The following is a 24,745-nucleotide window of genomic DNA, read 5'->3' on the forward strand; positions in this document are numbered from 1 at the left end:
GGGCCGCATGCATGCCAGGCGAGCGCGCTACCTCTTGAGCCATATCCCCAGCCCTATGTCTGCTATTTTCAAAGTGACTTGCTTAGTTTTGGTTTTTTGGTGTTTTCAAGTATATTTTGTGCTGTTGTTTTGCTATCTTTTACAGAACTGATGATGAGTAATTGTGCCTTCAGTGATTTGTTTCTACCCACTTATGTATTTTTAATGTCCACAAAGAAACTTATATACAAAATATTCATAGTAGCAGTACTCATCATAGAACTGAAGTGGAGACATCTCAAATGTCCACCAACTGATGAATAAGGAAAACGTGGCTCGACCATAAAATGGACTGTTATTTGGCAATTAAAAAAAATGTAGTAAAGATGCATACTAAAATGTGGGTGAAGGCTAATGTTAGAAGCCTTTTGCAAAGGACCAAAAATGTATACTTTATTTGTATGAAAAATGTAGAACAGGCAAATGTATTGAGATGTAAAGTAGATTAACCATTTTTATTGCCTAGGGTTTTAGATGTATAAGGTAGAAAAATAATAATTTAAGGGTGATGACAATGTATGTTTGTTTTAGGGTGCTGAAAATCTTTAAAAAATGATAATGGTGATGGTTGCACATTTTAAAATATTTTATTTAACCTTTATTTTATTCATTTGTTTCTATGTGATGCTGAGGATCGAATTGAGGAATGCCTTACACCCGCTAGGAAAGCGCTCTGCTACTGAGCTACAACACCAGCCTATGGTTGCATAATTCTGAATATAAAATAGACATTGAGGCTGAGATCCTGGGTTTGATCCCCAGCACCACATTTGAAAAAACAAAACAAAATGAACACCTGTAATCCCAGCAGCTAGGGATGCTGAGACAGGAGGATTGCAAATTCAAAGCCAGCTTCAGCAATAGTGAGGCACTAAGCAATTCAGTGAGACACTGTCTCTAAATAAAATACAGGGCAGGGGATGTGGCTCAGTGGTCGAATGTCCGATACCCCCCACCCCCGCCAAATAAAAACACATTGAATTATATCTTTAATGAGTGAATTCTATGGCCTGTGGTTTATATTTCAGTAAAATTTTTTAGAAAAAAGAAACTGTCAACTATCAGATCTACTGCCATCTTTCTTTTTTTTATATAATTTATTTTTTAGTTACAGTTGGATATAATATCTTTATTTTCATGTGGTGCTGAGATTGAATTCAGTAACTTGCACATGCTAGGCTAGTGCTCTACTGCTGAGCCACAATCCCAGCTCCTATTGCCATCTTTCTGGAATCATCTTTACTCCTTTGCTTTTCATGGTTTCAATTGGGAACCATTTCAGATATGCAGCAAAATTGAATTTTATAATGAACATCATTATCTCACTACTTAGGTTCTACTGATGACTTTTATACTTATTTTTATCATATACTTAACTAAACATTCTTCTCTACTCCATTAGTTTATTTTTTGACATATCTCAAAGTAAATGGTAGATATCTATGTAATGTTGTCAATGCCAAAGTTTTCATATTAAGCAGAATTCTTGTGTAGTTTTTTTTGGGGATGGGTGGGAGGGGGATGGATTCTTACATATGATACACTTCAGTTTTAAGTGTTCATCTGCTGAGTTTTAACAGACTGTTATTAAGAAATACATCCTTTTTTTGGCTAATAATCTTTTCATGAGATAAACCAGAATCTTAGAAAGTTTCCTCATGCTTCCATCCTCAGGGGTAATCACTTGTGATATTTCTACATTTTTTGGCTATATGTTAAATTTTTTTTTTTTTTTGTGAGAGTGAGAGAGGAGAGAGAGAGAGAAAGAATTTTTAATATTTATTTTTTAGTTCTCGGCGGACACAACATCTTTGTTGGTATGTGGTGCTGAGGATCGAACCCGGGCCGCACGCATGCCAGGCGAGTGCGCTACCGCTTGAGCCACATCCCCAGCCCCTATATGTTAAATTTGATTGTTCTCAAACTTATAAGTGGAGTTGTACGGAATGTAGTCTCTTGTAAGGTTCTTTTACTTCTTTGAGATTTATTTTAACTATGTAGTGATTTTTACTGTATTTATAGGACTGTGCAGTCATTACCATTACTCTGCTTTAGAACCTTAAGTGCACATTGCTAAAAGAAAGAAGGTAACCTGGAATGTTTGGGTAATTTTAACTATATGATGCTGGGAAAAGTAAAATCTAGGAAGGAAAGGGAGAGATTTATTCCTATTGAGCACAAGGAAGTTTTACAGCAGTGAAACTCTTCTGTATGATGTCAGAATGGGTGAATACTTAAACATTTGTCAAAACCCATGGAACCCTAATAGAAACTATGTAAAGTATCAGTATTGGCTCATTAATAGTAACAAATGTGCCACATTAATTGCACCACATTAATCTAAGTGTTAGTAGAGGAACTGGGCTGGGATTAAGGAGTGAGTATATGGGAATTCTCTTTCTCTGTAATCATAAAACTGATCTAAAAAAGAAGAAATACTATGCTTGATAGCTATTATTATCTCTTTTGTCTTGCTCTAGACACTAATCTATTTTCTGTCTGGATTTATCTGACCTGAACATTTCATGTAAATGGAGTAATAGATGTTCTTTTTGGTCTGGGTTCTACCCAGCTTAATTGTTCCATGTTGTAACATATTCTTTTTATTGTATTGTTTCATTTTTATCACTGAATACAGTTGGTAGGTATTTGAATTGTTTGTATTTCTTTTTCTTTTTTCTTTCTTTTTTTTTTTAAGAGAGAGAGAGAATTTTTAAATATTTATTTGTTAGTTGTCGGCAGACACAGCATCTTTGTATGTGGTGCTGAGGATTGAACCCGGGCCGCACGCATGCCAGGCGAGCGCGCTACCTCTTGAGCCACATCCCCAGCCCCTGTTTGTATTTCTTGACTGTTATGAATGATGCTATTTTTGTGAACATTCATGTATTTGTTTTTCCATGAACTTGTATTTTTAGTTCTATTGGATGAATATATAGAGTGGAATTGATGAGTCATATGATAACTTACTTCTGAATTCGCCATTTTGAGAAACTGCCAAAATTTTTTTTCAAAGCGGCTGTACCATTTTCATTTTACATTGCCCAGGAATGTATGAAGAGTCCAGTTTTCTCTTTGATTAGAGCGCATCCATTCCACATAAAAGAGGAATGCAATTTAACCTTTTTTTTTTTTTTTTAAACAGAGGCAAATTTCTGGAGATGTGTGATGATCTCTTAGCTAGAGTGGAGCCACCACTTCGTAGTGTTTTGGAACAAGCCAGTAAGTATTTTTTGATTCTATTGTTCGTACATGTCACACACTTTGGAAAATGTTCCTTATCATCCCTGCCACCCCCCAAGCAGTTTTCCAAATATTTGTTGAATGGACCCTTCACTTCCATATTAAGCTTTTTTATATTATCCTGAAGTGTTCCCCCTCCCCAAAGTAGCTTTTGGTAATCGTGAAGAGAAAGCTAATAAAATTCTTTAAGAAACTTAATTTAGACCCAAAGAAAATTATAAACTTCTCAGTTTATTAAAAGTTATCTTTTGGGGCTAGGGTTTGGCTCAGTGGTAGAACGCTTGCCTAGGATGTGTGAGGCACTGGTTTGATTTTCAGCACCACGTATAAATAAATGAAATAAAGGCCAATTGACAACTAAAGAATATTAAAAAAAAGAAGTCATCTTTTGTAACACTAACTTGGTAGTTTTGTAAACTTTCCTATCAGTGAAGCTTCTTGGTTAGCTGAAAGATAGGGTAGGAAGATACTATACCCACATGTTTATTTAGCAGAATACTTGTACTTTTGTCTCAGGCTAAGATAGGTGGTGGTTTAATTGAGGAATATATTATATTCATTAATCTGAAACCTTGTTTGGACAAAACATTTACCTAAAGTGCCCTGTTGTGTTGGTTGCTGTTTCAGAGTTTTGCAAACTATTTCAGCTCAGTATAGGCATAAGTATTAAATTAGCTTGATCACAACAGAGGAATATGTTCTTTCCACACTGAAACAGGCCCCCTTCCCTTTTTGTCCTTTGAGGAGCCTTTCTTTTTTTTTTTTTTTTAAAGAATTTTTTTTTTTTTTTTAGAGTGAGAGGGGAGAGAGAGAGAGAGAGAGAGAGAGAGAGAGAGAGAGAGAGAGAGAGAGAATTTTTTAATATTTATTTCTTAGTTCTCGGTGGACACAACATCTTTGTTGGTATGTGGTGCTGAGGATCGAACCCGGGCCGCACGCATGCCAGGCGAGCGCGCTACCACCTGAGCCACATCCCCAGCCCTTGAGGAGCCTTTCTAATGTTGCCAAGGCTGGTTCAGAATCCTTGGGCTCATCTTTGTGTCTTAAGTCTCTTGAGTAATGGGGGCAATAGGTACATTGTACCTGATCCCAGCCCGTTTCAAGCCCTTCACAAAAAATTGTTGGTAGTTTTTAGATAATCAGGATACTAGATGGTATGAACACGTATTTAATGAACAATAGCAAAGCATAGATATATACCCTCTTACCCTCCAAGGAGAGGAGACTGTATCTGTGTATATGTGTATGAGTTAGTACTAGGGATTGAACCCAGGGTCGCTTATCTGTTGAGCCACATACCCAGCTCTTTTTTTTTTTTTTTGAGACAGGGTCTCACTGAGTTGTTTAGGGCTTCACTTAGTTTCTGAGGCTGGCTTTGAACTTGGTGATCCTCCTCCCTCAGCCTCCCCAAGCTGCTGGGATTATAGGCATCATTGCACCTTGCTGTATCTGTGTTTTAATCTGTACCATGGTTTTGCTCTGGATAGAGCACCAAAGTGACTAGATGTGATCCTGAATACCTTTTATTAATTTGTGCCAGCTCAAGGCTGATCCCCCCCCCCTTTTTTAATAATTTTTTTTTAAAGTTGTAGATGGACACAATATCTTTATTTTTATATGGTGCTGAGGATCAAACCCAGTGCCTCACATGTTAGCACTCTACCACTGAGCCACAACCCAGCTTCTGACCCAGTTTTTTAAGGCCTCCTTGATGGCTAGCAAACTTGAATGTTTGGTCTATTGATGTTTTAACAATTCTTTGCATGGGACTTTGCAGAGTTTACAGGATATGTACACTTCAGGACACTGAGTATTTCTGGCCCATACTTCCCTAAATCTTACTATTATGTGCCACCCTTTCTGCATTATTTTGACTCAAAACATCTACTTTGATTCCATATACTGCATACCTATCTGAATGTGTGCATGAGTGTGTGTGTAGGGGTGGGGCGGGGCAAGTAATTTTGTTATACATCTATGAATATTTTACCATGATAAAATCTTTCCCTTATAAATGCTAATGTAAAGATTCTTTTGATCTAAATGTCTAATTATTTTAAAATAGAGTTAAAGAAAGAAGATATTTATGCAGTGGAGATAGTGGGTGGTGCTACACGAATCCCTGCAGTAAAAGAGAAGATCAGCAAATTTTTTGGTAAAGAACTTAGTACAACATTAAATGCTGATGAAGCTGTCACTCGAGGATGTGCACTACAAGTGAGTTTTCTTTTTGTTTTAGGTCATTGTAACAAGATGACAGTATCTGTTAATAGTAATAGAGGGGCTGGGGTTGTGGGCTCAGTGGCAGAGTGCTTGCCTCACACATGTGGGGCACTGGGTTTGATCCTTAGCATCACATGCTAAGCATCCCTCTATTACTAAAAAATATTTAAAAAAAAACAGATAGTAGAGGTCTGATGTTCATAAAAGGAATTGTATTCTGGGCTGGGGTTGTGGCTCAGAGGCAGAGCGCTTGCCTAGCATGTGTGAGACACTGGATTTGATTCTCAGTACCATGTATCAGTCAATAAATGAAGATCCATTGACAATTAAAAAATGTTAAAAAAAGTGTAAAACTGGAACATCTTTTAAGAAAAGGAATTTTATTCTGCAGCTTATAGTAAGATGAATTTAATGACTAAATAGATAATTTTAGACTTGAAATGTTACAAGAAGCCGGGCTCATTTGTGCACGCTTGTAATCCCAGTGGCTTGGGAGGCTGAAACAGGACAATTGTGAGTTCAGTTCCAGCCTCAGCAAAACTGAGGTGCTAAGAAACTCAGTGAGACTCTGTTTCTAAATTAAAAAATACAAAATAAGGCTGAGGATGTGGCTCAGTAGTTGAGTACCCCTGAGTCCAATCCCTGGTACGTACCCACCTCCCAATAGACCAAAGGGGGCCCACAAAAAAAAAAAAAAAGGTACTAGAATTTGATATGATCTTTGTCTATATTTGAGGTGATGATTTGTCAGTTAAGAGTTGGGGATTAACCAAGAGCCCATAGAAGGAACAAGGTAGCTTAATGTATACTGGGAAGAAAAATACTGGATAATAAACAAACCTGAAGTTTAAAACAGTTAAAAAAAAAGTTGGATTAATGGAAAAATAAGGAATTACTAGATTACATAGGTTAATTTGACAGTGGTAGAAGTTTGTGCTCGTTTACAGACATTGTTATTAATGACCATCTTATGACGGTCTCCAGAAATGATTATTTGTAGGTCTAATGATGTTATTTCATATAGTCTATACTTGTCAAATGGAATTTTTAAAAATTATCATTCTAGTGTGCAATCTTGTCGCCTGCTTTCAAAGTCAGAGAATTTTCTATCACTGATGTGGTGGCATATCCAATATCTCTGAGATGGAATTCTCCAGCTGAAGAAGGGTCAAGGTAATACATTTGTTAATCATATTTATACCTACAGTTAATTCATTGTTAAGTTTGAGTAATATATAGCTTTTCATTTCAACTTGCACAAATCTAATATTTTGTCATAATGTGCAAAGTGATTATTGTAACAGGCATAAGTTAGCGTTCTTATTTAGTTTCCTACATTTGATCCTGCTGAAATCAGGTGCCTTTTATTTGCTGATTGAGTGTATTTTTTATTTTTTTACTAACTTTGTGTACACAGTTTCTTGGAAACTGAATAATAATAATGATAATAATGCTAGCTGAGAAGAGAGAAACTAGGATTGTATAATCATGAACTTGGAATATATGGGTCAAAGTGTTAGGAATATCCTGAATTTATGTTATTGTCTTTTTCCTTCATTCAGTGACTGTGAAGTCTTTTCAAAGAATCATGCTGCTCCTTTCTCTAAAGTCCTCACATTTTATAGAAAAGAACCTTTCACTCTTGAAGCTTATTATAGCTCTCCTCAGGATTTGCCCTATCCAGATCCTGCTATAGGTAAGTAGTGTTAGGAATTGAAATGATAAGAACTTTTATCTACTTGGAGAACTAGGACGGCAGAAGGACCAGATGCAGTGTTCTGAAATTTACGTATTTTACACGACAAAAGAAAACCTTTTCTAATGTTATTACCAGCTTCAGAACAAACTGGCTGGCTGTTATTTTATTGGATCTCCCATTGTGTGGACATTATTTCTCAGTTAATTTACAGTGTGGTTATGCTTTATGTTAAAGAGTTAAATAAATTTCAGTATTTACTCTAATATACAGGTGAACAACATACATGGACAATCATTAGGGGATTGTTTACAGTAGCAGTGCATCCTGAGTTTTGAAATTTTGTTGGCTAGAGTTTTTACATGTATAGACTCTGGGAACTCTTACAGTCTGGAAGTAATTCTAGTTGAAAAGAGAAAGAAATTATATATAGAGTTATACAGTAAAGGTCTAGAATATGTGGGCACAGTGTTCAGAGTATCCTTAGTGATACTTAGAAGGTGTGGAAAGTTAACTTATTCTGGTTTCCTCATTTGTAAAATAGGAATAGGGATGCTAATAATTCATAGTTTTGCATTGTTGTAGGAATAAAAAAGGTAAATAGGACTCTGGTATAGTAACTGGATCTAGAAATGGAAATTTCTTGAGGAATAAGAAAAGTAGCTTTTTTTTTTTGGTAGCGGGAGAATGTGACAAGTGTATACTTTAGGAATTTATGTAGCTGTTGCATATAAAGCTGAAATAAGGTTCTAGAGGAACAGAAAAAATATTAAGAGACATTTGAGCTCCATTCGGAATAGAATTATAAAATCTTGACAATATGTGAAAGAATGAGAAATCTAATAATTTAGTAAGATTGTACCGAGAGTACTGACTATGCTTATTTGAAGTGTCATGTTAGTTATTGACCTGCCATTGAGGAATGAATGTAACCTACAGTATGGGCTTGTATTCATGTTTGAATTTGTTCTCTTGTGTGTTCTCTTTTGTGTCTCATGTCCTCAGCTCAGTTTTCAGTTCAGAAAGTCACTCCCCAGTCTGATGGCTCCAGTTCAAAAGTGAAAGTCAAAGTTCGAGTAAATGTCCATGGCATTTTCAGTGTGTCCAGTGCATCCCTAGTGGAGGTGCACAAGTCAGAGGAAAATGAGGAACCAATGGAAACTGATCAAAATGCAAAGGAAGAAGAGGTAACCTGGACATTTAATGTAATTATGATTGCCCAGAGGTAACTTGTCTAGAAGTTGTAACGAGTGGATGGGGTCATGGGAGCAAATTTGTGAGAGTTGCTGAGAGTAGTTTTGCAAGTGTCTTTTCCCCTACTATGGGTTAACCAGTAGAGGATCTTTACATGGAATCTGTATGGAAATGGAACATAGATTACCTCTTCCCAGATCATGCTTTTCTCATCTTAGGTTATTTTTGATTCTTTCTGGTTATAGAAGAATGTTCTTGAGTCTCAATTGATTATTTTCACAAATAGAATAGGTTGTACACTAATTTACTGAAATTATGCATTGGGTCTTATTCTCTTTGTGTATCAGATTTAAATCTTTATAAAACTACAAATGCTTGGGTCTCATTCCCAGAGGTTTTGTTTGAGTTGGTCTAGGCTGGGCCCACGTACGAGCAGTGTTCAAAGTGTCCTAGGTTCTTCTAATATGTTGCAGGCTTTGAGGGACCACTGGTTCAGTTGTACAAATCTATTGTTTTAATTATCGGCATTGAGGGTATTCTTAATAAGTTCACCTCCCCTAGCACATACAGTGAATATGGAAAGGCTGATGTAGGAACTGCTTGGAAAAGTAAAGACTTTTGAGGGAAGTCTACTTATGAGAAGTTTGTAGAAACTTAACTGCAGATTGTATTTTGGAGACTGTTAAATGATGCTACATTGTATACTAAGAGTACTTAATGGTTTATGAAACCAATTCATAATCACTCTTGATTACATAAGGATAGGGCAGGGCAAGTGTCATCCGCATTGTACAGATAATGTTAGCTGAGCTCCCGAGGGGAGAATTTTGTATTTCAGTTAACATGTATGACATGAGCTGGAATTTGATCCTAGATCTTCTGGTTACTGACAGTTGAACAGAAATTACATATCCTGCATGTGTCTTTGTCAGTGTGTCATGAAGGTTGCTTAGTCTTTCATTGGTATTTCTTGGTTTCTGAATTTAATTTGACCTGTTTTTTAGAAGATGCAGGTAGACCAGGAGGAACAACATGTTGAAGAGCAACAGCAGCAGACACCAGCAGAAAATAAGTCAGAATCTGAAGAAATGGAGGTATGAGTTTTTATGAATTGCAGGCTTGTAATGTACATGGTTCTGCCTTAAAAGGCTATTTCTTGGAAAGTAGTTTATACTATATTACTTACTTGAACAATTTTTTTCTTAATATTTATTTTTTAGTTAGAGTTGGGCACAATACCTTTTTTATTTAATTATTTTTTTTTTTGTGGTGCTGAGGATCAAACCAGGGCCTTGCATGTGTGAGGTGAGCACTCCACTGCTGAGCCATAACCCCAGCCCCAACTTGAACAATTTTTAAGCAAGATTTTCTAGTGTTTTTGTAAAGTATTTTATCTGCTAGAAAGTGCTTTTTGCAAGATGGTTTTTGAACCTCTATTCTAATTGTTACATGAAAAGAGCACTCAGACATAGTTTTGCTAGGTAAATCAGATTTGTCAACTGCCTTACTCTTGCTTTTTTATTGAAAAATATTGCAAATAATGTATTTATGTACATTTTGTAAATAATGTAAAAAATGTATTTATCCCACAATGAATATTTAACATTTTTGAATCCTTTTATTCTTTGATTCCTTAATTTTGAATTTCCATGTTTGAATTTGTTTTTTAACATTAAAAACACTATTTCTTTTAATTGCTTTTGACATGGCAATATATAATCTCAACCTCTTAGGAATTTCTTTTTTTTTTAGTTGTTGATAGACCTTTATTTTTTATTTATATGTGGTGCTGAGAATCGAACCCTGTGCCTCACACATGCCAGGCAAGTGCGCTACCACTGAGCCACAGCCCTAGCCCTCTGGGAATTTCTTATTGTGGTACTTTAAATTTGGTAGAGCCTTAATGTGGCTGTTGCCCATTTTCATGTCTGAACAAATTTTAACTTGCTTTCCTTTAGTTGTGCAAATAATATTTAAAAAAAAAATGACAAGAGGAGATCATGCTCACAGATTTGATTCTCTTGTTGGCTTAGACCTTTGCCAAGATGGAAAACCCCTTTATTTTGGTAGGTAGGTGGTGGTGGTGCAGTAGTGGGAGAGAAAATTATCCCTTTGTGTGTGTGTGTGTGTGTGTGTGTGTGTGTGTGTGTGTGTGTGTGTAAGGTGGGTGAGGAGAAAGGAAAAGTGTCAGGCCTGGTGTGCATCCTTCTTACCAGTGTGGTGTTGCAGTGTGAGATGCATCGAAGGGATTTTTATGTAGACTTCCATGGGGTGATTCAGGAACTAAAAGACCTTTCATAATGTTATTTCTAAAGGGAAAGAAATAAAAATTACACATACGTTTCAGCTGCTATTTGGATAGGAGGTGAGGAACTGACATTGAAGTCTTGCCTCACATCATACAATTGAATTCCTGATAAATTCAAAAGTTAAAACAAAAAGGTTGAGTATTTTCCTAATCTGTGGATGGAAAAAGTCTTTCAAAGCATAAAGTAATAAAAGTTATCACAAAGGAAATGTTGGATACTTTTTTTTTTTTTTAAATAAAAACTTGCATAGAAGAGGCTGAGGCTGTGGCTCAGCGGTAGAGTGCTCGCCTACACATGTGAGACACTGGGTTTGATCCTCAATACCACATGAAAATAAATAAATAAAATAAAGGTATTATGCCCATCTACAACTAAAAATATTAAGAAAAAACTTGCATAGAAAATAAAACTGGAGGAAGCTAAAAGACTCAAAAAATTTACTAAAAACTGAAGAAAACAGTGTGAGTAGGCAATTTGAAAAAGTATGGTTTATAAGTGCGAGGAAAAAAGATGATTATTATGTTTTTAAAGAGAGAGAATTTTAATATTTATTTTTTAGTTTTCGGCGGACACAACATCTTTGTATGTGGTGCTGAGGATCGAACCTGGGCCACACGCATGCCAGGCGAGCGCGCTACCGCTTGAGCCACATCCCCAGCCCGAAAAAAAGATTATTGACTTAGAAACTCAAAATAGCAGTGAGATGAAGTTAAATGGATTTCCATTTGTAGATAGGGTGCTTTGGAATGAATTCTGTCAGTCCTTGTGAAAATGTAAATAGCTTATAGACATTTTCTAAATCACATTGGCATTATGTTGCTGATCCATAAAAATTTTATACCTTTTCCCACTAGTTTAATCCTTGTCTAAATTTATATAAGAATGGAAGAAGAATTTTTTTTTCCTATTTCCTTCTTTTTGCTGTGTTGGGAATTGAGCCCCAGGCCTTGACATGATGTTAGGAAGTACTCTACCACTGAGCTATATTCCTAGCCCTAAAAATTTATATAATGATCAGGTGTTGATTGTGTGATTGCAGAAAAATTAATTGTGTGTATGTTTGTATTTTTTCAAAAATGTATTTTTAATTGTGATAAAGACACATATAACAAAGCTTCCTGTGATAACCATTTTTTAGTGTATAGCACAGTAGCATTAAGTAAGTACACATTTACTATGCCACTGATCTTTGAATCTTTTTTTATATGACAAAATGAAACTAGTCAGGAGAAGTGATCCACAGCTGTAATCCCAGTTACTTGGGAGGCTGAGGCAGGAGGACTAAAATTTTAAAGGTATGTAGCTCAGTGGTAGAGTGCTCCTGGGTTCAATTCCAAGCATGCACTGCAGAAGCAGCTAGCTTTTGAAATTTAAGTTGTATATGTTTTTGTTCCTATTGTTATTTTAGACTTCTCAAGCTGGATTGAAAGACAAAAAGATGGACCAACCACCTCAAGCTAAGAAGGCAAAAGTGAAGACCAGTACTGTGGACCTGCCAATTGAGAATCAGCTGTTATGGCAGATAGACCGAGAGATGCTCAACTTGTACATTGAAAATGAGGTGATTATTTAAAGTCTGTAAGAAAAATGAGCTAATAAATTAATATAACCATGATGTTCAGATACTGTTTCTAGAGGCTCTATATGTATTTTTGATAGTTTGGAATTGATAAAATAATTTTGAATTTTTTGGGATAAGGCAAGTTTAATTAATACATCCTATTGTATACCATGTCTTTCTTGCTAAAAGCTCTGCTGTGAGATCCTTGACAATGTCTTTGGTTTGGGGTTGTATTGTTCAAATTGGGCTATAAGTATATTTGTTCCCTAGAGATTGGGATGTTTAAAGTAGTGAGTAATGGAAGTTGGTTAGCAGGAGAAACCACATAGCATTAATAGTAGCACTATTTACTTATTTCTTCTCCTGTTGTGAGTCAGTGTGAAAACATAGCAGTTCTTTTTAAGAAGAGTGATATGTGATATTTGGGATTCTGGACCCCATTTACTCAATTCATTGAGGTTTCTTATTATATAATCCCTGGATCTCAGAATAGTTTTATTTTGCAGAATCTTCAGCATTTATATAACATGCATAGTATATCAGAACAGGTCATCTTATGACACTAAGCCTTTTTTTTTTTATAATATTGGGGATTGAATTCAAGGGTACTTTACCATTGAGCCACATCCCTAACCCTTTTAATTTGGAGATAGGGTCTCACGTAAGTTCATGTGGCTGACTTCAAACTTTCTTCCCGCTTGCTTCAGACATTGGGATTATGGACATTTGCCACTGTCCCTGGCTGAACCAATTGTTTCTTGCCCCAAATAATTTTTCCTTATTGATTGATTGATTGATTGATTTGAGTGCTGGAAATTGAACTCAAGGGCACTCGACCACTGAGCCACATCCCCAGCCCCATTTTGTGAGTTGCTTAGCACCTCACTTTTGCTGAGACTGGCTTTAAACTTGCAATTTTCCTGCCTCAGTGTCCTGAGCCACTGGGATTACAGGAATGCACCACTGCGCCTGACATTGTTTTCCTTATTTTTGTGGAGTATCTATATCTTAATATTTTTATTCTCTTTTTCTAAAGTCACACACGAAGCTCTGCCTTCTTGATCTTCAAAATTTGTCAAGGACTAGTCTTCCAGCTTCCTTTGGTTGGAGTGATTCAAAGAATTAGAAGGATTTGAGAAGGAATGGATCTTTGTTTTTAAATTTTATTATATGAAAGAGGAAATTGCCTTAGTTGTCTTAAGATCTAATTTGTATTGTTCTCAGGGTAAGATGATCATGCAGGATAAACTGGAGAAGGAGCGGAATGATGCCAAGAATGCAGTAGAAGAATATGTGTATGAAATGAGAGACAAGCTTAGTGGTGAATATGAGAAGTTTGTGAGTGAAGATGTAAGTGTCTGCTACAATCTTTTACTCTGTCTTCTAGGAACATCTTTAGATGTCTTAGAAGGGAATTCTCTTTGTTTAACAAAATTATTAAAAGTATTTTTTTTTGAGGGTGGTGTATAGTTTGTATTTATTATTACAGTATTTCCCAAAGATTAGCCTTTGTACATCATTTCACATGTTCTTTCATTTCTTTTCCCCCTCCAGTACTGGAGATGGAATCCAGTAATGTTAATACCACTGAGCTTTTTATAATTTGAGGCAGGGTCTCACTAAGTTACAGAGGCTGACCTGAAAATTGGTGATCATCCTGCCTCACCTGGGATCCTCCCAAGTACCTGGAATTATAAGCATGTGTCACCCATCCCACCCCACCCCCCCCCTTTTTGGTGGTACTGGAGATTTAACCCAAGGGCATTGTAGCACCGAGCTCTCACCTTCCCCCCACCTCTTAATTTTTTTTTTTTTTTTTTAATTTTGAGGCAGGGTCTTACCAGTTTGCTGAGATTGGTCTCAAACTTGCAATCTTTCTGCCTCAGCCTTCTGAATTGCTGAGATTATAGGTTTCTACTACTGTGCTTGGCTCTGTAACCCCTGAACCTAGAAAATAAAAAGCTTCTGCCAGCCTTATTTTCTATGTCCCTCATCTCCATACTACTTTATTTTTTTAAAGCAACTGCCAGATATAGCAATGCAGTTTGTGTCACCAGTGTTTCAACTTTTTTTTTTTTTTTTTTTGGGCGAGGGGATAACAGGTCCATATTTAGTTCTTTGTTTAGAGACAGAATCTCACTATTTGAGATTTGCTGTTTCTGAGGCTGGCTTTGAGCTCATGGTCCTCCTGCTTCAGCCTCCCAAGCAGCTGGGGTTACAGGCATGGAGGCGCCTGGCCACACTGTTTTGTTTTATTAAATTTATTTTGTTTGATTTTAGTTATTGATTGACCTTTATATTATTTGTTTTTGTGGTTCTGAGGATCGAGCCCAGTGCCTAACATGCTAGGCAAGTTCTCCACCACTGTGCTACCACCTCAGCCCTCAACTGTGTTTTTTTTTTAACTTTAAAAAAAATTTTTTTTTTATTTATTTTTTATTGGTTGTTCAAAACATTACAAAGCTCATGACATATCATCTTCCATACATTTGATTCAAGTGGGTTATGAACTCCCCTTTTTTACCCCAAATACAAGTTGCAGAATCACATCGGTTACACATCCACATTTTTACATAATACCATATTAATGACTGTTGTATTCTGCTACCTTTACTATCCCCTACTATCCCCCCTCCCCTTCCCTCTCATTTTCCCTCTCTATCCCATCTGCTGTTTTTTAATTCTCTTCCTTGTTTTTTTTTTCCCCTTTCCCCTCACAAACTCCTATATGTAATTTTGTGTAACATTGAGGGTCTCCTTCCATTTCCATACATTTTCCCTTCTCTCTCCCTTTCTCCCACCCCACTTGTCCCTGTTTAATGTTAATCTTTTCCTCATGCTCTTCTTCCGTGTTCTGATCTTAGTTGCTCTCTTTATATCAAAGAAGACATTTTGCATTTGTTTTTTAAGGATTGGCTAGCTTCACTTAGCATTATCTGCTCTAATGCCATCCATTTCCCGGCAAAATCCATGGTTTTGTCATTTTTTAGTGCTGCGTAATACTCCATTGTGTTTTTGTGTATTTGTTTTTGTGGTTTTGAGGATCAAGCCCAGTGCCTAACATGCTAGGCAAGTTCTCCACCACTGTGCTACCACCTCAGCCCTCAACTGTGTTTTTTTTTTTTTTTTTTAACTTTTTAAAAATTTTTTTTAGTCGTGAGTGGATATAGTATTTTTATGTGGTGCTGAGGATCGAACCAAGTGCCTCATACATGCTAGGCGAGCGCTCTACCTCTTAGCCATATCCCCAGCCCTCAACTGGTCTTTTATTTATTTATTTTTTTTAAATTTTTTATTTTTTTAAAGAGAGAGTGAGAGAGGAGAGAGAGAGAGAGAAAGAGAGAGAGAATTTTTTTTTTTTTTAATATTTATTTTTTAGTTCTCGGCAGACACAACATCTTTGTTGGTATGTGGTGCTGAGGATCGAACCCGGGCCGCACGCATGCCAGGCGAGCGCGCTACCGCTTGAGCCACATCCCCAGCCCTGGTCTTTTATTTTTATTGATTGGTTGATTGATTGATTGGTTGAGGTGATGGGAATTGAACCCAGGGCCTTGTGCATGTGAGGCAAGCCTCAACTGGTTTTTGATTGACCTAATTACAATATATATATTTTTATCTGTAGGATCGTAACAGTTTTACCTTGAAACTAGAAGATACTGAAAATTGGTTGTATGAAGATGGAGAAGACCAGCCAAAGCAAGTTTATGTAGATAAATTGGCTGAATTAAAAGTAAGTGACTCTTGGAGAGCAGAGGTATCCCCGAGCCTTTAGAGTGTTCAAGGAGAGTAGTTCAAAATGGGGAGGAGAGCACAGGCTGAAAAACATGTTTTGAAGAATTGTACCCTTATGACTTAGGCTCATTATAATCCTCACTTTTAGAGCCTTATAGCAACAGAATAATTTTTCTGAAAATTGAGTTTTGACTTCCAGTGTTTTATGGAGTTAGATATTTAGTGCATTCTTGAGTTAAAAGACAAGTAAGATACAGTCCTTACGCAAAGGTACCTACTATGTCGTTGTTACTTGTAGTTTTCATTCTTTTTAAAATATATTTTTTAGTTGTAGGTGGACACAATACCTTTAGTTTGGTTTTATGTGGTGCTGAGGATCAAACCCAGTGCCTCATGCATGCTAGGCAAGCATGCTACCACTGAGCCACAACTCCAGCCCCGTCTTTTTTTTTTTTTTTTTTTTTTTTAATACTGGGAATTGAACTATACCACTGAACTTCATTCCCAGCACTTTTTTTTTTTTGAGATAGCATCTCACTTAAGTTGCTAATGCTGGCTTCAAACTTGTGATTCCCCTGCCTCAGCCTGCAATAGCTAGGACTACAGTGTGTACCAGTGTGTGTGGCTGTAGTTTTGATTCTTGATAAAAACAAAATGACTAGTTTTGTATTTAAAGAAACTAATTGTTAAACCTTAGGGTTAAAATATAAACAACTACCCAAGTTAGAGACCTTTTGTTTGGAAAAGGATAGAAATGCACAAGAAGAAACTTTGAACATTTCCTTTTGCTTTTACCTCAGAATTACTTGGTTTCTTATGGAACTGGGCTATTACAATTACTCTTTTTAGTGAAATTGCTCAAGGACAGTGCCTGTAGTTTTATTTCATTGTGACAAGCATAGAGTGCACATGAAGTCCCATTTTGTTTTTTGTTCATTTTCTTTGTCTTCTGGGAGAGATGTCAAACACATGAAAGTAGGGACTAATAGTTTCAGCTCTTTGGGCCAATTCTTTTCATCTCTATTTTCACTCCCAGTTGTTTTGAAGCATGTCCTTATGGTTTGGATTGATCCAGAATCATTTCTGTATGTATTTAAAAGAAAATAGAACTTCATTCTGTATCATTATCGTGCCTAAAAAGTTTCTTAAGATCACCACAGTATTCCATTTTCAAGTTCCATTGTTTTATACATGATTATGTTTTAGTTAGGATCTAAATTGGTCCATACATTTTGTTGGTATGTCTCTTAAATCTGGTTTTGTAGTTCTCCTTCCACTTTTCTTTCCCCTTATTTATTTGATGAAGAGCTGGGTCATTTGTCCTATAGACTCCTCCCCCCCAATCCCCATTTGAACTTTGCTGATTTTCCTCTCCACAGTAGTATTTACATTGTCTGGTAAAGTGATGTTTAGATGTAGAGGCTTCATCAGATTCAGGTATTGCTCATTTTTAATTAAAAAAAATATCATTTTTGGCAATAAACTTCCTATTCAGTGTATACAATGTCTACTAGGAGGCAAGTAATTTTTGGTTGTGTTTTGATAATTAGGACATACTGGTTGACTCTACATGAGACAATGTTGAAGAATATTCGCTCCAGTCTGAGCAGCCTAATATTTCCAGTGGTGTGGAGAAGCATATCTAACTTGTATATTTATATCCCTTGATATACATAAATGTACTTTAACTCATAATCAATGTTAGTCATAATAGAAACAATACAACTCTGATAATTTAAGCTTCCCTGTGAAGAATTTGTTTATTCTTTTTTAAGAATTTAGGTCAACCTATTAAGACACGGTTTCAGGAATCTGAAGAAAGACCAAAATTATTTGAAGAACTAGGGAAACAGATTCAGCAGTACATGAAAATAATCAGCTCTTTCAAAAACAAGGTACTTCGCACCCCACTCCCACTCCCTTTCTCTAATCTTACTTACCTTGGTAGTCACAATTTGAGACATTTTACCTGCCAGTTTTTCTATTGTTCTCAACTCTCATTTAACAATATTTTCTTTCATTTTAGATGTTATTGTGTAATGTTTTATTGTGTAATGTTTTATAGACTCTTATAAAAACTATAGGATTTGCTGCTTCTCTTTAGTAGGTGGAATCTGGGGTTGAGAAGTATTGTTTAGTTTCCTTTTTTTGCTATAAAATGCATTTTCTGCATTAGACTTAAGATTCTCTGTTTGGGGGCTAGGTTGTAGCTCAGTGGTAGAGCACTTGCCTACATGAGGCACTGGATTTGATCCTTAGCATCACATAAGAAAAAAATAAATAAAATAAAAGGTATTTTTAAAAAAAGATGCTGTGTCCTGAGAACATATCTGCATTGTGATTTTGTGTATTAGGCAGATGTCCTGTGTCGACAGTTAATTTATTAAAAGAGTTTTTGAGTACTTTATGATATACACTCCATAAATAGCCTATTGAGTCCATATAAGTGGTTTTATCAACATTTATAAGTAACTTCCAACAACTTTAAGCCTCACCTTCCTTAAACAGGACCCCAGGTAAATGATTGGGAACAGCTAAGATTCAGTCTAAAGTCTTACTCCAAAATTAGCATTTTAACCTTACTGTGTTCCAGGTTCTTCCATTTATTTATTACTTACTTACTTAAACTTATTTATTTTTGGTGGTGGTAGGGGGTCAAACCAAGTGCTTCATGTGTGTCAGGTAAGCCCTTTACCACTGAGTTCTATCCTTAGCCCTACTCCAGCTTTTTGTTGTTTTGTTAGTGTAAGAAACTTCTTTTTTTTTTTAAAGAGAGAGTGAGAGAGGGGAGAGGGAGAGAGAGAGAGAGAGAGAATTTTTAATATTTATTTTTTAGTTCTCGGCGGACACAACATCTTTGTTGATATGTGGTGCTGAGGATCGAACCCGGGCCGCACGCATGCCAGGCCAGCGCACTACCGCTTGAGCCACATCCCCAGCCCAAGAAACTTCTTAAAAAAAAAAAAACAAAACCAAACATTTTTTCTTTGAAAGATCTTTAAAAATTTATATTTAATTATTATTTTTGTTCCAGAGTAACATGTTTAAACCTCAGCTTTCATTTCTATTAAAGTGTAAATTATTTTCAGAAGATTTTGCATAAAATGTGCATCGTTTATATCAATGAAGCCTTTTAGCTGCCTTTTTATAGATATTCTTGGCCTTCAAATCTTTTTCCTTAAGGTTTAAACAATTAAAGTTTTTTTTTACTATCTACTTAGTGCTAAAAGTGCTTCAGTTTTTGAAAGATGGTACCTGTTTAAAAGATGGTGAAGAACTATGCAGTTTTTGGGACGTGGGTATTATGCCTTGATACTCATCTGACTACCTGCTGGTTGGTTATAGGAGGACCAGTATGACCATTTGGATGCTGCTGATGTGGCAAAGGTAGAAAAGAGCACCAATGAGGCGATGGAGTGGATGAATAACAAGCTGAATCTGCAGAATAAGCAGAGTCTGACCATGGATCCTGTTGTCAAGACAAAAGAGATTGAAGCTAAAATTAAGGTAATTCATGACTTTCAATGTTTAAGTCTTGTCAGCTTTGTTGGTACTAATAGTCCTCAAGTGACATTTGTCATTGTCACATTTTGGTTTGGGGATTGAGAGAGAAAGGGTGAACGTGGGTTTAGCATGTCATATGAAAATTTAAGACACCATTTTTTCTCTTCCATTCTAGGAGCTGACAAGTATGTGTAACCCTATAATTTCAAAGCCCAAACCCAAAGTGGAACCTCCAAAAGAGGAACAAAAAAATGCAGAGCAGAATGGACCAGTGGACGGACAAGGAGATAGCCCAGGCCCTCAGGCTGCTGAGCAGGGTGCAGACACAGCTGTGCCTTCGGATTCAGACAAGAAGCTTCCTGAAATGGACATTGATTGATTCCTACAATTGTTTATATTAAAACAGACTATTATAAAGCTTTAAGTTGTCAACTTTGTTCTAAATATCAACTAGAGCAAGTGAATACTGGAGATTTCTTAGTCAGTTTTTAGGGAATTTGGGGGTGGGGTGGGGGATATAGGTAATGTACGGAGCATTTTGACTTCTAAATAGTTAGATACAGAAATTAAGTGCATTGTATCTTTTTTCATAATGGTACTATTTAGAAGCCCAGTTAGTCTTACTGAGCTTATGCTTCACTCCTTTTATGTTTAATCATGCTTCTTCAAAATAAGTTTATTTTGGAAAGTTGAGCTGCAGCAAAAGCTATAACTAGCTATCAAGTTGGCTTTTCATTATGACATTCATGGTAGGAGCTTCAAAAATCTGTTGTGGACATTTCCAGAAAGACTTTCTGCCTGGTGTGGGGTTAGGGTGGGCGCTCCCTCTGTTCCTGAGCAGGCCAGAGCGTGGTCTGGTGTGGATTAATGTAGGGGAGCAACAAAGGCACACTGATCTTCACCCTTCCTTTCCATCCCAGCCCCACCCTCTTCCTTCCTCCCAAGGAAAGAGCTCCTATTACAAATGGCATGGCTGCTTTTGGGATAGAGAACCCCCTCGCTGGGAGCAAATTGCAAACAGAATTTTAGACTTGGAGGTGCTTCTTTAAAGTCTGTTCACTAACACCTTGAGCATCAAAGTCTAAATAATTTTCTCTTTAGAAGATGTACTGTTGAATATAGGCATGGTAAATTAAATTGAGGAATTGATCTTTGCTCATTATGGTATAAAGATTTGTATCCTGGCCTGTTAGTGAGAGATGTTCTGTGTAAACTCGAGGTATAGTTTGAATTCCCAGGATAAAAGTAAAAAGTTCTTTTTGGCTCATACACAGTCCACTTGTGTGTTAAGTATTAATATCTGTCATGAATCTGCCAGTTTGTATGTGTTAAACAGATGACAGATCATTTAAAAAACAAAAATACACGGGATTGTACTGGATGAGTCTGAAACAAATGAGTGTTAAACAATATGCCCATGTTAGAGTAACACCTCCTTAACTTTAGCTAAGTCAGGAGCACCAAAGCATTCCTCTGACTGCTTTTTGGGGCAGTGTGGATAGGAGCAAGGCATTTTGGAAACTTCAAGGGAAGCCTGTATTAGAGGCCAGAGCTGGTTCCTCCTGCCTATAAACTGTTACAAGCTTTGTTGGTTATGTTTTGTATCTTTGTAATAACTGATATTCTGTATAACAGAGTGCCTCTCTGTTAGTTTTGCCCTATGTTGTTAGAACCAAGACTATACCTGCATAGTAGGAATAAATTTCTGTCCATCTCTGTGCAGAAAGGTTTTTAAATGTTAGAGCTCTAAAGTGCTGTAGAGATGATTGCTGGGAGAGGAGGGGGAAGTTGGGTTATGTTGATGTGTAAGCGTCCCTCACAGTACAAGGACTGTGTTCCAAAGCACTGGGGCCCTATTCCTAAACTCGGTTTTCTCGTCCTGCTGCAAGAGTTCCAGCTGACCTGCTGTAAGGCCATGAGCTATTTGAGATGCTGGTGCAGGATTACGTCAAGTCTGATGCAACTCAGTCCTTAATGACCATTTCTTCTAAACCTTGTTTGTATGGGGGGTAAGGGCTTGGGTGTTGGGATGGGGATGAATTTGAAGTTTAAAACTAAGAATAGGATGGCATGGTCTGCTTGCTCTCTGTTTAGACAGGCTTTAAGACCAACTTGATATACATGGAGGCAGGCCAGAAAGTGGTTATTGATGACTTGTATACAGACAAGCATTTTCCAAGTTGCGTTATCCAAATTTGTTAAAACTCCAGGTCACATTCTTACACTGAGAAAAACATTCAGTAAACATGAGACAAGTTTAGGAAAAAACTAATAAAAGAAACCTGTCTTACACTCAGAGGAATGGTTTTCTTAATTTCATAATGCAGGCTGGTGTGTGTGTGTGTGTGTGTGTATGTGCGTGCGCGCGCATTTTCTTGTGCTCCTGTGTATCTGAGTTTAAAAAAACTTGAGCAGAGGCCTCTTGGCTGAATTCCAGTTAACCTCCTGGAGACCTCTTCCCTGAAGAGTAACAGTCAAGGTGATAAGTTGCTTCTTTTCATGTCTCAGTTCTCCCCTCTTCGCTGTTTCTCTGATGTAGGAACACTTATCTTGTCCCTGCAAATCAGCCTTATTTGAGGATTTTGCAATCGAAGGTGATGATGGTGCATTAAGGTAAGTGCTAGACTGATAGGTAACCTAAGAATAGGTGCTAGCCCAGAGTGTTGGTGACTATTGCTTGTCACTGGGCATGTGTTGGGGGGTGTGTGTGGGGGGTGTTGGGGGGTGGAGGGATGTGAGGAGGTGGGTGGTGGTGGTGGTGGTGGTGGTGGTGGTGGTGGTGGTGGTGGTGATGGGTATGGAAAGGGGATGTAGCCATCAGAAGAGAACCTAGTTGCTAAGTCGTGGGCCATAGATGTTCTGTGGAATCAGGCCCTTTATACTGTCCTGGTTCCATGGTTCTGCTAGGAGCAACATTTTCATCCAGGCCTGTTTCAGTCAGGTGCCTTAAGAAACCTGTCCGGCAGGTTATGGTTTTCTTCTGAAGCTCTGTCCTTGGGAGAAGATGAATCCTTGGTAGCGTGAGTGGGAAACCTGGGCAACCTAGCTAGTGGTGAATACAGCAAAGCTGTCTTACAGGAGTATTGGGAACACCTGAAAAGAGGAGGGCCATCAGTGTCTCTACATGGTGCTGTGGAAGAGGCTGTTGGGGACAAAGCAAGGCCTAGCATGAAGTCACACAGTGGGATCACTTAAGCTCACTGGGTATGACTTTGTGAGAGTGGGGTTGGTGAGTATCCGCACAGAGGTCCTGGGCTGGTGGCATGTGGAAGGCTTTTTCAAGCAAGAAAGTTGGCTTTGGAGGAGGTAGTGGAAAGGACAGATTGAGTTCTGTAGGTTGGTGGGGCAGTTCAAATCTTTAAAACAGGACTGATGGGATGTTTCAGGAAGCTCCTGGAATGTGTATAGGAGATAGGCTCGGAATTTGGAGGTGTGGGCTTTTACAATAGCCCACATTTGAGGGGACAAGCCAAGCAAATGGGAAAATGGTCTTTTATTTGGAAGAGGGGAGATGACAGCTCAGCTCTCTCTCAGTTGGTAGTAGAAGATGAGTAGTAGTGGTGAGGAAACAGGGACCTAATGATGGCTTTTTTTTTTTTTTTTTTGGTGGTGCTGGGGATTGAACCCAGGACCTCATACCTGAGAAACACTACCACAGCATGGTTTTTGTTGCTTAACCTTGGTAGACAGTACATTTGAAGTATCTAGATTATTTTAAGTGACATTAACAGGTGTTCATTAAATTTTACACAAGGAATGTAGGTTATAACATTGCATAACCTCCCATGTTTGGAAAGAAGATGAAATACATTTTCCTCAGAAAGCCAGAAGGATGCTTCCAAATGAAGTGATTTCCTCTTCAGGGTGGGATTGTGGGTGGTTTCTGATTGTATATTCTAGGAATTTTATAATATTGAGATTAGCACAGGGACTGGGGTTGTAGTTCAGTGGTAGAGTACTTGCCTAGCATTCATTAGGCCCTAGGTTTAATCCCCAGCACTACAAAAATATAAAGTTAGTTCACAAAGAACTCCCAGTTTCAAACCTGGAATAAAAGGTGTCATGTGGCGCTTTAAGTCTATAGGGGCTATGGGAGATATTGGTGGCATTTTGGGTAAGATTGAGTAGTTGTACAGGATGAAGATGAGAGAGACTGAAGCTCCTGGTGGGTGTGGAAGGAAGCCTCAGGGCTGGATCTGTGATTCTGGTTTAGAGAGTTGTGTGTCAGGAAGAGGAAGTGTTGTCTTTCTTGGAAGAAGGAGCTGCAGAGCATAAAGCAGTAGGATGGGAGGTTGAGACAGTACAGTGGCAGTGACCAGCAGGGTTAGATGATGGGGGAGTGGTTTCAAAAGGGTGGGAGTTGGGTGGACTTATGGGGCTTGAGGTGAGCCTAAAGGTACTAAACTGGACAAGAAGCTTGACCTGGTGGGAATGGGGAACCAGTTTGGGAAGGAGGTTGGGCAGTATACTATACTATGCTCACAGTTGTGGGTACACAGGGATAGTTACCACTAGTTATCTGAAGACCCTGGGAGTTCGTCTTGGACTGCCATCCCTGCCATGGCTCTAGATTAAGGCATCCCTGGGATATGACCTTCAAACCTGAGTCCTGAGCCCGTCCTTATGAATTGAATGAGGTGACTTTTTTTTTTTTTTAAATGGCTCTGGGAATTGAGCCTGCTCCATCACTAAGATACATTCCCAGCCCTTTCTATTGCTGAGACAGGGTCTTGCTAAGTTGCCCAGGCTGGCCTTGAATTTGGGATCATCCTGCCTTTTGAGTTGCTAGGGCTACAGATGTGTGCTCCTGGCTAGTAAATGATTTTTTTTTTTTTTTTTTGGAATGGCGATTAAACCCAGAGGTGCTGAGTTACATCTGCAGTCCTTTTTATTTTTTAAAAATATTTTTTAGTTGTAGTTGGACACAATAGCTTTATTTTATTTATTTTTATGTGGTGCTGAGGATCGAACCCAGGGCCTTGAATGTGTTAGGCGAGCGCTCTACCGCTGAGCCACAACCCCAACCCCTTATTTTTTATTTCAAGGCAGGGTCTCCCTAAGTTGTTTAGGGTCTCTAAGTTGCTGAGGTTGGCCTCAAACTTGATCCTCTTGCCTTGGCTTCCTGAGTTCTGGATCCACCATGCCCAGCTAGTGACTTCTTAAGCATCAGTTCAAAAGCTAAGATGGATAGGATGTCCAATTAGGAGCAACACATCCAGGAGAATAAAGGAAGGTGTATGT

The 24,745-nt window shown here is 37.7% G+C and overlaps 1 protein-coding gene across 2 annotated transcripts in view; it reads left to right on the plus strand.

The window, feature by feature from the left end:
* The window catches only part of HSPA4 (heat shock protein family A (Hsp70) member 4), a 47,062-nt gene extending 25,266 nt beyond the window's left edge, over positions 1-21,796 (plus strand). For both annotated transcript variants that reach the window (XM_081292344.1, XM_081292345.1), the window contains 12 exons: positions 3,185-3,261; positions 5,348-5,499; positions 6,572-6,678; positions 7,068-7,201; positions 8,207-8,388; positions 9,400-9,489; positions 12,113-12,265; positions 13,490-13,615; positions 15,891-15,998; positions 17,776-17,895; positions 19,346-19,507; positions 19,680-21,796. In XM_081292344.1, coding sequence (XP_081148470.1) covers positions 3,185-3,261; positions 5,348-5,499; positions 6,572-6,678; positions 7,068-7,201; positions 8,207-8,388; positions 9,400-9,489; positions 12,113-12,265; positions 13,490-13,615; positions 15,891-15,998; positions 17,776-17,895; positions 19,346-19,507; positions 19,680-19,883 — 1,615 coding nt within the window. In that variant the 3' untranslated portion in view covers positions 19,884-21,796. The remainder of the gene's footprint in view (positions 1-3,184; positions 3,262-5,347; positions 5,500-6,571; positions 6,679-7,067; positions 7,202-8,206; positions 8,389-9,399; positions 9,490-12,112; positions 12,266-13,489; positions 13,616-15,890; positions 15,999-17,775; positions 17,896-19,345; positions 19,508-19,679) is intronic.
* Positions 21,797-24,745: the final 2,949 nt, after the last annotated feature.

This window comes from Spermophilus citellus (genome assembly GCF_964194105.1).
Source record: "Spermophilus citellus genome assembly, chromosome: 1".
Taxonomy (NCBI): Eukaryota; Metazoa; Chordata; class Mammalia; order Rodentia; family Sciuridae; genus Spermophilus; species Spermophilus citellus.